General features: G+C 41.4%; 1 protein-coding gene across 2 annotated transcripts in view; it reads right to left on the bottom strand.

Annotated features, from left to right (window-relative positions):
* Positions 1-607: 607 nt before the first annotated feature.
* LOC104986034 (chromosome unknown open reading frame, human C20orf196) overlaps positions 608-14,139 on the bottom strand; it is a 112,220-nt gene continuing 98,688 nt past the window's right edge. For both annotated transcript variants that reach the window (XM_010836446.1, XM_010836445.1), the window contains exon 3: positions 608-1,521. In XM_010836446.1, the coding sequence (XP_010834748.1) occupies positions 1,079-1,521 (443 nt within the window). In that variant the 3' untranslated portion in view covers positions 608-1,078. The remainder of the gene's footprint in view (positions 1,522-14,139) is intronic.

Below are 14,139 nucleotides of genomic sequence, written 5' to 3'. Positions count from 1 at the left end.
GAGGAAAGAGTCCACTTGGGCAAACGATTCCTTTTCTTCTTCCACCACAAGTTGACAAGGCTGCATCCATCAATTAAGCATATGATAAATGAGTTTACACATACTTTGGTGAGTGGTGCACATTTGTTTTTTTCTCACCTCTCACATTTACAATCTGGTGGAGATGAACAGACTTTTTTCTTTTAATTTGCAAATCTTAGCTCTTATTTTAGATGGTTCAAATGTTCCTTCCATACCCAGTGAGTATAAAGCAGGAAACTCTGGCATTGGAGAAGCAAAGGTATGATTAAGATGTGATGCACCTTTTGGAAACATATTTAAATTATTTGGGGACACACGTTCTCAGTCACATGGTCACAGTTTTACAACTTGATTGAATTCTTATATTTGATTCAGCATAAGGCTTTGTACCCTTCAAAAAAACTAACTCATCAAGGGACTTGTTTGGCACTCCAGTGGTTAGGACTCCATACTTCCACTGCAGGGGGCCCAGGTTCTATCCCTAGTCAATGGGCCCCCCTCCCCCCAAAAAAACTCCAAAAACTCATCAAATGGAAGCCTGTTCTCTTAGGTCAGGTTCTTCCAGAAGTAGACTCTGAGTCAAGGGTTCAGGTATAGGAGATTTATTATGGAAATACTCCCAGGAGACACCAGTAATTGAATGAGAGAAGGAGGACGGGGAAAGGAAGGAGCCAGGAAAGGGTGAGATAGTGAAACCCCAGCTTTGACCTGACCAGGAGGGGAGCTCTTGTACTTGAATCATGCCTCAGAGCATGTCCTTCCTGGAAAGAAGGAAGGTGAACTTTGGACTCCCAAACCACTTGGTCACTGGCCTTAGGTCAAAGGGATGGCCTAAAGGCAATAAAACCACCAGACACTGCCAGCTCTCCATTTGGACTGGACTGGCTCCAAGACCAGATCACAGATGCCAGCCTTGGCCTGCAAAGCACTTAGCTGGGGGCTGGGCACACCAAGCTGGCAAGAGACCTGATGGGTTCTGGGTGATGCACCAATGGTATTGGCCACAGGGATACTCTCCTCCTGCCCCCATACACCTGCTCTCACCACCAGGCACCAGTTACTGGTCTTTCATCAAGTTCTGCTGCAAGAGGAAATGAATAATATCTTTTGAAAGTCCTGGGGTCAGCTTTTCATCCTGTAGAGACGTACTTCCTTCTCTGACTGGGTAGAAGTGGGCATCCCTGGAATGTTTCTGTAAGATGGAGCAGCCATTCTGGTTGAAGATGACCCGGGCCATTTGAAAACTGCGGAGGGTGTACGTTTGGTTCTCCTGGTCCTTCAGTTCATTGATTTTCTGAGACAGGCACTGGCAAACAGATGTGGAGAGTGAATTTCCAGAGGCTGGCTGTGGATTGCCAAATACTTCATAGAATTTATCCAGAGATTTCCGAAGTCCATCATCCTCTTCCTTGGTTTCTGGTTGGCCCTTCACAGAAGGGTAAAACCAGAAGTTCTCAGAGGTCCAGGAATCATTTTGCTCAGTATTTAGATTACTGCTATCTGCAAGACAAAATACATTCCAATCTTCAAACACATATTTTAAAATATCAGAAAGCAAGGCAAGAGCAAATGATATTTCTTTTCAGTTAACATACTCACTGTTCCTTGGTCCTGGATGAAGCACAAGCTGGAATCAACACTGCTGGGAGAAATATCAATAACCTCAGATACGCAAATGACACCACCCTTATGGCAGAAAGCAAAGAGGAACTAAAGAGCTTCTTGATGAAAGTGAAAAAGGACAGTGAAAAAGCAGGCTTAAAACTCAGCATTCAAAAAATGAAGAATCATGGCATCCAGTCCCATCACTTCATGGCAAATAGATGGGGAAACAATGGAAACAGTGACAGACTTTATTTTCTTGGGCTCCAAAATCACTGCAGATGGTGACTGCAGCCATGAAATTAAAAGATGCTTGCTCCTTGGAAGAAAAGATACGACCAACTTAGACAGCATATTAAAAAGCAGAGACATTACTTTGCTGACAAAGGTCTGTAGAAAGCTATGGTTTTTCCAGTAGTCATGTATGGATGTGAGAGTTGGACCATAAAGAAAGCTGAGTGCCAAAAAATTGATGCTTTTGAACTGTGGTGTTGGAGACTCTTGAGAGTCCCTTGGACTCCAAGGAGATCGAACCAGCCAATCCTAAATGAAATCAGTCATGAATATTCATTGGACTGATGCTGAAGCTCCAATACTTTTGCCACCTGATGTGAAGAACTGACTCACTGGAAAAGACCCTGATGCTGGGAAAGATTGAAGGCAGCGGGAGATGGGGACGTCAGTGGATGAGATGGTTGGATGGCATCACCAACTCAATGGACATGAGTTTGGGCAAGCTCCGGGAGACGGTGATGGACAGGGAGGTCTGGCTTGCTGCAATCCATGGGGTTGCCAAGAGTCGGACATGACTCAGCAACTGAACTGAACTGTTCCTTAGTAACTGGCAATGAGTAGAATAACCTGATTTCAGAATCTGTTCCCACTATCTAGGGATTACGCCACTCATTTCCTCAAAATAAGAATATCTTACTTGCATGTATCAGGCAGGTGTTCTTAACCTGGGAGTCCTTATATAGAAATTCAGGATGTTTATGAACTAGAATGGGGGAAAAACCTTATTTTCATTAACCTCTACCTGAAATTAAGAATTTCCTTCCATAAAGAATGTAGGCAACAAACTTATTAGCAGCAGCATCTGTGACTCTGTTACCAACAGATCACAGCTATTTTTATTTCATATTAAAGTTTATTGAAGATGTTTTAAAATATCACTTATGCTTATCGCTATGTATGGACCAAACTGTCCTTCCAGAATTCATATCTTGAAGGCCTAATCCCTAACGTGACTGTAATTGGAGATGGGACTTTAAGGTTATTAAGGTTAAATTAAGTCATAAGGGTGAGGCCCTAATCAGACAGGACTTGAAGGCCTTGTAAGAAGAGGAAAAGATCCCTCTCTCTCCCCTTCCCACCCCCTCCCCACCCCCATGTGCAAGAACCAAGGAAAGGACATGTGAGCATGTAAGCACACAATGAAAAGGTGATCTTCTGTAAGCAAGAAGGAAAGCCCATGCTGACACCTTGATCTCAGGCTGCCGGCCTCCAGAACTGTGAGGAGATACATGCCTTTCTTTGGTGTGAGCCTCGCAGTTGATGGTACTTTGTTATGGCAGCCTGAGTAGTTGAAGACACACTGCTCTGAAATCACCATAGTTATTACTTCTGATACTAGATCTTATTATATAAGTGTTAATAAAAAGCATTATATATTGATTATAATATCATATCTTTGTTCTTTAAATATTTTAATAACTATTTTTCAATATTTTTCCTTAGTAATCCTATATATTTTGATTCATGTATTTAAAAACACTATTCTGAGAAGTTGAGAGGCTGCACCAGAGGCCAAAGGAGGCAAAGGAATTCATGGCACAAACACAGCAATGACCCCTAACATACAGTTCTGGGCCTTTATACAGTTCAGACATTTTCTTTTCTACTCCCTATAAGAATCCTTTAGACTCTTTACCTCTAAATTAAAGTTACCATTTTTTGTGCTTTTTAAAGGAGGGGTAACAAATAAAGTAAGTGATTTAATAATAAAGAAGAAAGCAGATCTAAAGACAAATCTTAGTTCTTGATCTAACCTGTTCCTCTCTGGACACCCTAATTCTTAACGTAGAAACCCTTTAGGTCATTCGAAACAATGTTCCTATTGATGTGTTCTACAAAAGACTTTATACAAAAAATTAATTTGCAAGTTGCAGAATTCCTTATACAGCTAGCAGTTTTATTCTTTAAAATTTCATACTTTAAATCAAAATGTATTTTCCTTTTTTCACTATGACATAAGCTTTATTAAATTACTAGCTTTAATTTCACACACACTCTACCCTTGCTAACTCAATTAATAGCTATAATAAAAATACTTGTACTTGCTAAAGATGAAGAAAGTTGAATGGCGCACTGGGTGAAGTTTAAAAAAGGAGGCAGGATTTGATGTTTTGACTCTAGTTTTCCTACCAGGTAGACATGACATCTTTCTAAGCTTTGGCTTTCTCGTCTATAAAACAAGAGTTTTGCTAAATGATCTCTTTCCCAGAACTTCCATGGTAATACAGGGAATGGAAAAGTATAATCCAAAGCATTAGAGTATACAAAAAGAACGTGGACATAAGTTCTGTGAGACACATGCAGGGCCAATGTGGACAAGCATCCACTAATTCAACACACATTTAAAAGCAATCTAATGATATCAGTGTAACTCATTACAAGTTGCTACAAAATACACAGAGGATGCTGAAGACCATGGCCTTCACCTGAGACTCACACTTCAACTGGACCTCAGTTAGAAAGAGAAGACATACTTCTAGATATCAAACAACTGGAAAATACTCACAGGATGTGTGTGTGTGTGTGTTGTCAATACACAAAGATGGGATGATATTGACTGGGGACAGTGTGGATACAAAGGATAAATGCAGTGTTAGGGAAGGATCAGCATGTAGCAGAAATAGTGAGGGGTGCCTCTTTGGAGAAGGTTACATGCAGTCTTATTACGAAGCGACCAGCAATCAGAGACCACGGAAACAGAAGGAGGGTTAGTGAACAAGGCCATGTGGCAAGAAGAAGCAGAAACTAAATAATTCCATGGCTGGTGTCAACATCCTCCTCTACTAGTTGGCTATATCTTCAGCAGCCTGAGACCCAGCATGGAGGCAGAAGGAGAAAGAATTCATAGAGCGGCCAGACAGATTCCTGGGACAGACAACAGAGACCATGGCTTTCTAAAGAATTTAGTGGCAGAGATGGTATATCCATTACACTGGATTTCAGCAAGTCTAAAACTATGTCCCAGGCCCCTCAATCATAAAAAACAAAATACAATTTTTTAAAAAGAAAAAGAAATCTCCTTTGTTGTTGATATGCCCAGAACTTCTGCCTAAATTCCCCCCAATAAGCCCCTTACTGAACTGCAGCCTCCTGGATGGGTGGAGGGTGAGGGAGGCAGAAGCTGGCTTCTTTCTGGTCCTGGTGTCAGAGAAACAGCAGGAGAGGACTTCCTAGCCACCTGACTTGGAATGCTAAACACACTTTCCAGTAGCAACTTTCTTATCCACACAGGTCAATAGGTTCTATAATGTGGAAGGGGATGTGAATAGACAGAGTGGAAAGTTTGGGATCATCTAAAGCAGAGTGATTCATAACACAGTTTCCAAAGTCAAGTAGACCCAAATTCAAATCCCTGCTCTGCCACGTTCAAGTTGTGCAAACACTGAGTAAATTACTTAACATCTCTGAGACTCAGCTTCTTCATGTGAAAAATGGAAATACTACCAGTTATCAGCTCATGAGTCTCATGTTGTGAGAACTGACTAAGATAATACATGTAAAGCACTTAACCCACCTTGAAGAATGGCTGATTCCAGGCTGGTGATAGGGAAGTATAAGCCCAGAACATGAATCCATAAAATAATTGAAAGTTTGATGAGAAACAGGCTATTTACAGCTCATAGTATCTCCCCATAAGACACTTATTAGTTATGAAAGGAAAAAGAATAATTTTATATATAGTGGAGAAGCATGGCAAGTATCACCATACACAAGGGATCTAAGAGCAACATCAGTAACAGGACAAACCAAAATCATGTGTGACCTGATCCAGTGAACAGGAAGGCCCAGCATCACTTCTTGGATATTCTTGCCAAAGGTGCAGCACCTGAACCAATTATGATGAAGCGGCAGACAAAACCAAATCAAGAGAAGTTCTACAAAATGAATGGCCCGTACTCTTCCGAAGTGCCAAGTTCATGAAAACCAAAGAAAGGCTGAGCAACTGTTCCAGACTGAAGGAGACTACAGAGACAGGACAACTAAATGTAGCATGGGATTTCCTCTGGCTCCTTTTGCAGAACATACTTGGGCCCCTTGAATGGAGTCTGGGGATTAGATGGTAGTAACGTGTTACTGTTACTTTTCTGATTTTCATGGTTTCATTGGACTTTGTAGGAGAATGTCCTTATTTGTAGGAAAATCAGAGGTGGTGGGCAACAAGTTGGCAACTTACTCTCAAATCACGAAAAAAAAAAAAAACCTTTATATCATACTTGCAAATTTGTATGAGTTTGAGATTGTTTCAAGAAAAAAAATTAAAACAAACCTCTAAAGGAATAATTGTTAAAATTTCTTTGGGTAGCCTACTATAAAATTAAAACAATCATAAAAGCCTTAGTTCAGAGATTGGCAAATATAGTTGCCTAACAAATGTACTGCCATTAGAGAGGTGAGGGGAAAGGGAAAAGGGAAGGATCCCACCATGGCAGGGCAAGGTGTCCCTTTCCACCTTCTTTCCCACAGATGATCTGGTCCTGGGGGTAAAGGCAGGAAGCCAGGGGCTGGGGAGGGTCAATGGGAAGAAGTGGGGAGAGAAGGAGAGCTACGCAGAGACACTCCAAGTAGTAGGGTGTGTACTTATTAAGCAGCTGGTCAATAACTTGGATATGCAGATTTAAAACTTCTCATCTGTGTTCCATTTTTATGTTTCATTTAATTTTTGAAATTCAGTGTCCATGGAAGAACCTAAAAACCTAGCCTGTCATGTCTAGTTTCAGGGATATGTCAAGCAGCCAGCAATTCATCTTCAAAGAGACCCTCCTTCCCCTTTCCAGAAGAGTAATGACAATATGGATTGAGTTATTTACTATGTCAGTTCTTTTGAACACTGCTTCTAGTTCATTTCGACTTTAAATTTCCTTTAAAAATTTGCTTTACCACTGACTACAAAGTCATCTCTTTAATTATGTGGCTGTGGTGAACTTTTGGATATATTACTGTTTCTTCACCAGTATACAAAGCCAGCCACTTCTTTTCCTGATGTACCTACACACAGACAGAAGATGGATATCTGATAACTTGGTCAGTTCCTGCTCAGTGGAGCATCCTCACAGCTATATTCAAACCCCACCTTATTCTACCTGTTGCTAGAGCTCAGACTTGTAGGGCTCTCAACTGGGGATAGAAAGGTCTACTCCAGGGACAGTCTGGGGATGCTTTTGTGTCAGTGACTGGAAAGCGTTACTTGCATTTAGTGAGTGGGATCAAGGATGTAAATGTCCTACAACGCATGGAAGAATCCCATATATCAGAGAATCATCCTTTCCCCAAATCCCAGTAATGCCCTACACTCCCAGGGAGCGACACTGGCTCACAGGATTCTGGAAGGAGCGGGAACTGAATGCTGAATCCTACAGAGCTGTAACAGATCGATTTGCCTTGAGCTCTCCAAGGCATTTTTGCTATTGATACCTGCATAGTGAATGCCCTTCTAGGGGGTCACCTGTTTGCACCATGCATTCCTTCCCTCCAAGGCTTTGAGATGGCTTTTTATTTTCTCAGTGAGGCCCCCAATCCTAATAATTCTGGCATTATGTAAATTGGGTGGAATTTCCCTTTCTATTTCAATATGCTTTCCATGGTGAATAGATTTCTTTAGGATTTGAAAGAAGAAAGCAGCAAGGATGGGGCTTGAGATCACAGTGCTTTTGCATGCATTGCTTCCAGGGCAACTATCTACCAGAGGTAAATTGTTAAATTTTCTTTGGCCAAAGAGAGTAGTGATAATATATAGATATTTAAGATTCTTATAGACCTAAAAACTACTTTTATATCTTTAGGAGTTATAGATGCTATTTGAGTTTAGTAATCCAAGACAATCAATTAGCATGGAGCATTTGAGATTAATGGTTGTATTCTGAAATTAATGCCATTAGCCTTCAGAAAGTCAGATATTTAATGAGAGTTTCTCCCAGTAAATCTTCCAAGGCTACTACTTCTGTGGTTGATAAATGCACAGTGGTATTTTTATCTCTGTGAAACATTTTAGCCTTCAACTTTTAAGTTTCTTTTAGATGGATTTGATATTTAGAACTCTGCCTCCTCCATGCAGAAGCATCAATAGCCGCCTACTCTGCCTTACTTGGGGAGAAGGCAATGGCAACCCACTCCAGTACTCTTGCCTGGAAAATCCCAGGGACGGGGGAGCCTGGTGGGGGAGTCTATGGGGTCGCACAGAGTTGGACATGACTGAAGCGACTTAGCAGCAGCAGCAGCTGCTGCCTTATTTGTCCAGAGTTTCTTTCACCAGCAACTGCTAATTAGGAGGATCTGTGGCTTCAAGGCTATACAGAGCTGACAGAAATCTAACCCAACACTTAATAAAAATATGGAGAATGATCAGGATTTAAAGAAAGAAGGAATATGTGGTTTGTATAATCTCCTATGTTGCTTGGGCAGGGGTGGAGGGAGCTGCCCCTTTCTCAGGGTGCTGCATGGCACTCCCAAGGGTAGTTCTGTTGCCTCAGTTTGTCTGTTGGAGGCTCCCTGGGTTCCGTGTGGCTCTAAGAAAAATTTACGGGCATGAGAACAAGGAGAATGGGAGAAGGGGAACACGTCCTGGTGAGGGGTGGTCACTCACTAGCACACTTTGGATGCGCTGACTCATCTCCTTCATGACAGCAGTCAGAGGCCTCCCAACGTCCCTACATGGGTGACCTACCAATTTTAGTATATCAGGGGCTGTGGCCCAAAGATCTGGGGCACCCCCCGTGAGGCTGCATCTTCCTGCTCCAAACCTCATTTGCTTTTCCTTCCTTTATATCCTCTTCTTTCCTCTCATTCTTGCTGCCTCACTCCATACTCTGTGGAGGAACAGAGAAGTGAGCAGGATCACTGGATGAACAAGAACAAGTCCTATGTCCAGCCCTACAGACCTCAGGGAAATCAAACCGGTGCTGACACCTCTGCATCCTGACTTCTTTCCTGATCCTTGAGCATATCAAGAATGCTCCTGCCTCAAAACCAGGACTTCCCTGGTGGCCCAGAGGCTAAGACTCCATGCTCCCAATGCAGGGGATCCAGGTTCAACCCCTGACCAGGGAACTAGACCCCATGTGCTGCAACTAGAGTCCACAGGCAGCAATAAAGATCCTGCACGCTGCAACTAAGACTGGTGCAGCCAGATAAGTAAATACATATTTTTTTAAAAAAGAAAAGAAGGTTCCCTCTTCAAAACCTTTTGCACTGGCTATTCCTCCCCATGGAACATGCTTGCTCCACATGTCTGCTTAATCGGTTTCCACATCACCATCAGTTCTCCGCTCAAATGTTTGTTACCTTCTCAGTGAGGCCTTCTGTATGAGTGGCCTAGGGTGGCCTAGGTTATGCTACATAACAAGCAAATCCCAAATCTCATAAAACAACAAATGATTATTTTTTACTCCTTGCACTCTGTCATGCTACTAGCAGATCTGTATCATCCTTGTCCTTACCCTAGAACCCAGGCCACTACCTCAACATTGCTAAGTGACTATGGAACAGAGCATGGTAGGGCAGTCCCTGGGAGAGCACTGCCATTTCTGTTCACACATCAATGCCAATGTTAAGTTGTATGGCCAAACCTGATTTCAAAAGAATGAGGAAGAAAAATTCTCCCATAGGGAGAGGAAGAGATTACTGGTGAACAATAATTCAGTCTGCCACACTTTTCTGGAGCACACTATTTAAAACTGTATTTCTTTTACTTCCTAGATCCTGCTGCTGCTGCTGCTAAGTTGCTTCAGTCGTGTCTGACTCTGTGCAACCCCATAGATGGCAGCCCACCAGGCTCCCCCATCCCTGGGATTCTCCAGGCAAGAACACTGGAGTGGGTTGCCATTTCCTTCTCCAATGCATGGAAGTGAAAAGTGAAAGTGAAGTCACTCAGTCGTGTCCGACTCTTCGCAACCCCATGGACTGCAGCCCAAGAGGCTCCTCTGTCCATGGGATTTTCCAGGCAAGAGTACTGGAGTGGGGTGCCATCGCCTTCTCCGAGATCCTAGCTGTCCCTATTTCCCTTGTCTGTCTTACAGTTTCCATATAAACCTAAAAGCCTTTAATAATACATGATTCGTTGTTTACTGTCGATCTTCTCCTACTCAAAGTTTTTTGTCACTCTCATTATCTGTTGTATCATCATGGCCAAGCAGATGGTAGATACATTTAAAAAGTTTTGATGTTTTGTTTTATTTGATAAGTTTTACTTTCAAATGTACATGTAAATGTGTGTATTACTATGGTAACCAGTATTCACTAGGGTGACTGCGATGTTTGCCTGGAAAACCTCAGTTTGTGCCTGTTGTCTCAATTATTTATTAAGAGTATCCTTTTTCACTCTCAAAAGGGCCCTGGGTTACATAATCCACTATATGAACATATGAATCATGATATATTACACTTATAAGCTGATGCTGGAGGAAGGGGCAGATATATCTTGGGTCAACAGTGAGACATTCCACCACACACACCTGGGGGCAAGGTAGGGGAGGGTTCAGTTTTGATGCCGAAAATAACCCCAGTCTGTGGTATACATAATGTACCTACAGATTTTTGTTTCTTTGTTTTTACTAAACCTTCTGTGGATTTGTTCTACTGTATTCTAAGAAAATCCTCTTTTTCTACCCTTGCTTTTTCAGACCTGGTATTTTTCCTACCCACTTGCTGTCCAAGAAATTTTGATTACTGCCCTGCAAGTGAAGGGCTTCAGTTTACTCTACTCTATCAGCAACTTGCTTAGATTCCTCTTTCTGGTTTCATCTGGCTATCCCCCACCCCTCAAGGAATAGCATCAGCATAGTTATTCCCCATCTCATTAGTAACATAAAATCAATGACCAGAAAAACATAAGCTTAAGCCTCCTTTTGCCTGATGGCTTATACATTTTAGAATCTGCAAACCATTTCTTTAAGGGACATAAACCACATACTCATAAGGAAAGGCAAGGAGATACTCATATTAGGATATTTAATCCAAATTAACACTTCAAAGGATGGATGGTGTGGTCAGGTGCTTTTGAAACCACAGTCTAGGTCTGTATTTACATCTTTTCAAAAGTAAAAGCATGGATGAATCACCCAACAGATGCCAAGGGCAGAGAACAGAGTCCTCTAAATGGCAACTGCTGAGAAATAAAATGAATGCTGAAAAAATTTAAAAAAATATGTGTCATAGGTGAACAGCCCTAAGAGTAGGTGCCCAGAGCAATTAATAAAGGTCAATCTCTACTGTCTGATTTATAAACTATCTTACTTTTATCTTGGCATTTTAAATTTTTTCTGAAGAGATTAAAATTCAAAATTTTCTAAAGAGATTAAATTCTGAAAATTACAGAGAACAATAATATCCAAGTTCACACCACTCCAGATTGACAATTACCTAATGACATATTTGCTTCAAATCTTTTTTCCCTATTAAAGAAGAATTAAACAATTCAATTAAAGTTGATATGTAAGTAGAAATTCCCACATAGAAACTGATTTCTTCCAGTCCATTTTTATACTTTACATATATAAGTATCCATAAGCAAGACAGAGTGTTGCTTTATGTGTGATGGTCTTTTCAGTTTTATTTTCAGGGCCATGTAGGTTGTGTCTAATTTTTCACTTTTACAAACATGGCCTTAGTGAGCCCTTGTGTACTTGTGAGACTTTCTCTGGAAATACATCCAGGAGTGGAACTGCTGAGTTGAAGGAAACATGTGTTTTCAATTTCACTAGATCCTGCCAATCACTTTCCCAAGTGGTTGCAGCATTTACAGTCCCATCGGCGCTGTCCAGCTTTTCCTGTTTCTCCACAGCTTTGCCAAACCCTGATACTGTCAGATGCTTCAAGCTCTATCTCCTTATTGGGTTCACATTTTCCTGATTACTCCTATGCTGAGCTGCTTTTCATATGGGTTTCCTTACTGTAAACTGTCTGTTAATGTTCTTTACCATTTTTCTTTCGAGTTTTTGTCTCTTTTCTATCTTCTTTTTAATGGCTTATAAAATTATAAAGAAAACAATATCTTTTCTGACTTTTCTCCAATTAATCTCAAGACCAGATTTTTCCAGACTGGAGATTTTTTTTTAAATGTGAGGATGAAAAAAAGACGACATGAAAAGCCTCAAGTCCTGTTTTTGTTTTAACCGCAAACCTGCTTCCCAAACAAAACAACTCTCTGTGTTAGTTTATCACTACCAAAAAGTGATACTGTGTTTCTACTCCATTTAATAAAAAGTCACGATCCAGGGGCTGGGGACACAACCAGCTTATTGAATCTCATTTTCCAGGCAAAAAAATTAAGACAGGACCAAGTCTCCAGAGTCACTTGATGAAGGTATTGGCAAATAGAACACACAAAAAAGGCTAACAGACTCATTATTTTTCTTAATTAAAATCATTTTCATATAACTACTATTTGCCACAATGAGGACCACTGATGGTGGTGATGAGCCAGGTAGGACGTTCAAGAGTCTCCCTAGATGACTCATAATCAACATTTAGAAACCATAAGCTTAGATACTAGAAATGCTTAACAATTCTCTTCTTTACTATGAGACTGAGGCTTAGCCTGAAGCTTGATTTTAAAACAGCTTGAATTGCCTTTTCTTCTTTTCTTTCAGTTGCTCAGTTGTGTCTGACCCTTTGGAGACTCCAACAAACACCAGGTGAAGGCTTACCTGTCCTTCACCATGTCCTGGAGCTTGCTCAAACTCATGTCCATTGAGTCGGTGATGCCACCAATCATCTTCCTCTCTATCGTTCCCTTCTCCTGCCTTCAATCTTTCCAGTATCAGGGTCTTTTCCAATGAGTCAGTTCTTCACATCAGGTGGCCAAAGTATTGGAGCTTCAGAATCAGTCCTTCCAATGAATATTCAGGATTGATTTCCTTTAGGATTGACTGGTTTGATCTCCTCACAGTCCAAGAGACTCTCAAGAATCTTCTCCAACACCACAGTTCAAAAGCATCAATTCTTCAGCACTTAGCCTTCTATATGGTCCAACTCTTACATCCATACATGACTACTGGAAAAACCATAGCTTTGACTCTACAGACCTCTGCCAGCAAAGTAATGTCTCTGCTTTTTAATATGGTGTCTAGGATGGTCATAGCTTTTCTTCCAAGGAGGAAGCCTCTTTTAATTTCATGGCTGCAGTCACCAACTGCAATGATTTTGGAGCCCAAGAAAATAAAGTCTGTCACTGTTTCCATTGTTTCCCCATCTATTTGCCATGAAGTGATAGGACTAGATGCTATGATCTTTAGTTTTTGAATGTTGAGTTTTAAGCCAGCTTTTTCATTCTCCTCTTTCACCTTCATCAGGAGGCTCTTTAGTTCCTCTTCACTTTCTGCCATAAGGATGGTGTCATCTGCATATCTGAGGTTATTGATATTTCTCCCAGCAATCTTGATTCCAGCTTGTGCTTCCAGCCCAGCATTTCAATGATGTATTCTGCATATAAGTTAAATAAGCAGGGTGACAATATACAGCCTTGATATACTCCTTTCCCAATTTGGAATCAGTCTGTTCCATGTCTGGTTCTAACTGTTGCTTCTTGACCTGCATACAAGTTTCTCAGGAGCCAAGTGAGATGGTCTAGTATTCCCATCTCTTTAAGAATTTTCCACAGTTTGTTGTGATCCACACGGTCAAAGGCTTTAACAAAGTCAATGGTGCAGGAGTATGTTTTTCTGGAATTCTCTTGCTTTTTCTCTGATCCAATGGATCATATTTTGTTAAGTAGCAATTAAGTTACTGGAACAGAGAACCTGACCCCTTCACTGTTAGAAAAGCCATGAGGAGTCACCTCGTTCAACTCTCCTCACTTTCTGGATCAGAACATTTTAGCTACAGCTGGAATAAGAACTGAGGCCCCCACAAACACAGAGAACAGACTTGTGGTTGCCAAAGGAAGGGCTGGTGGGTGAGGGATGGACTGGAAGTCTGCAGTTAGCAGATGCAAACTATTACATATTGGATGGATAACAACAAGGCACAGGGAACTATCAGATCAGATCAGACCAGATCAGTCGCTCAGTCGTGTCTGACTCTTTGCGACCCCATGAATCGCAGCACGCCAGGCTTCCCTGTCCATCACCAACTCCCGGAGTTCACTCAGACTCATGTCCATTGAGTCGGTGATGCCATCCAACCATCTCATCCTCTGTCATCCCCTTCTCTTCCTGCCCTCAATCTTTCCCAGCATCAGAGTCTTTTCAAATGAGTCAGCTCTTCGCATCAGGTGGCCAAAGGATTAGA

Source organism: Bison bison, unplaced genomic scaffold, assembly GCF_000754665.1.
Source record: "Bison bison bison isolate TAMUID 2011002044 unplaced genomic scaffold, Bison_UMD1.0 scf7180017864063, whole genome shotgun sequence".
Taxonomy (NCBI): Eukaryota; Metazoa; Chordata; class Mammalia; order Artiodactyla; family Bovidae; genus Bison; species Bison bison.
Note: the sequence above shows the minus strand (reverse complement) of the source record. Positions and strands in the feature narration are given on the sequence as shown.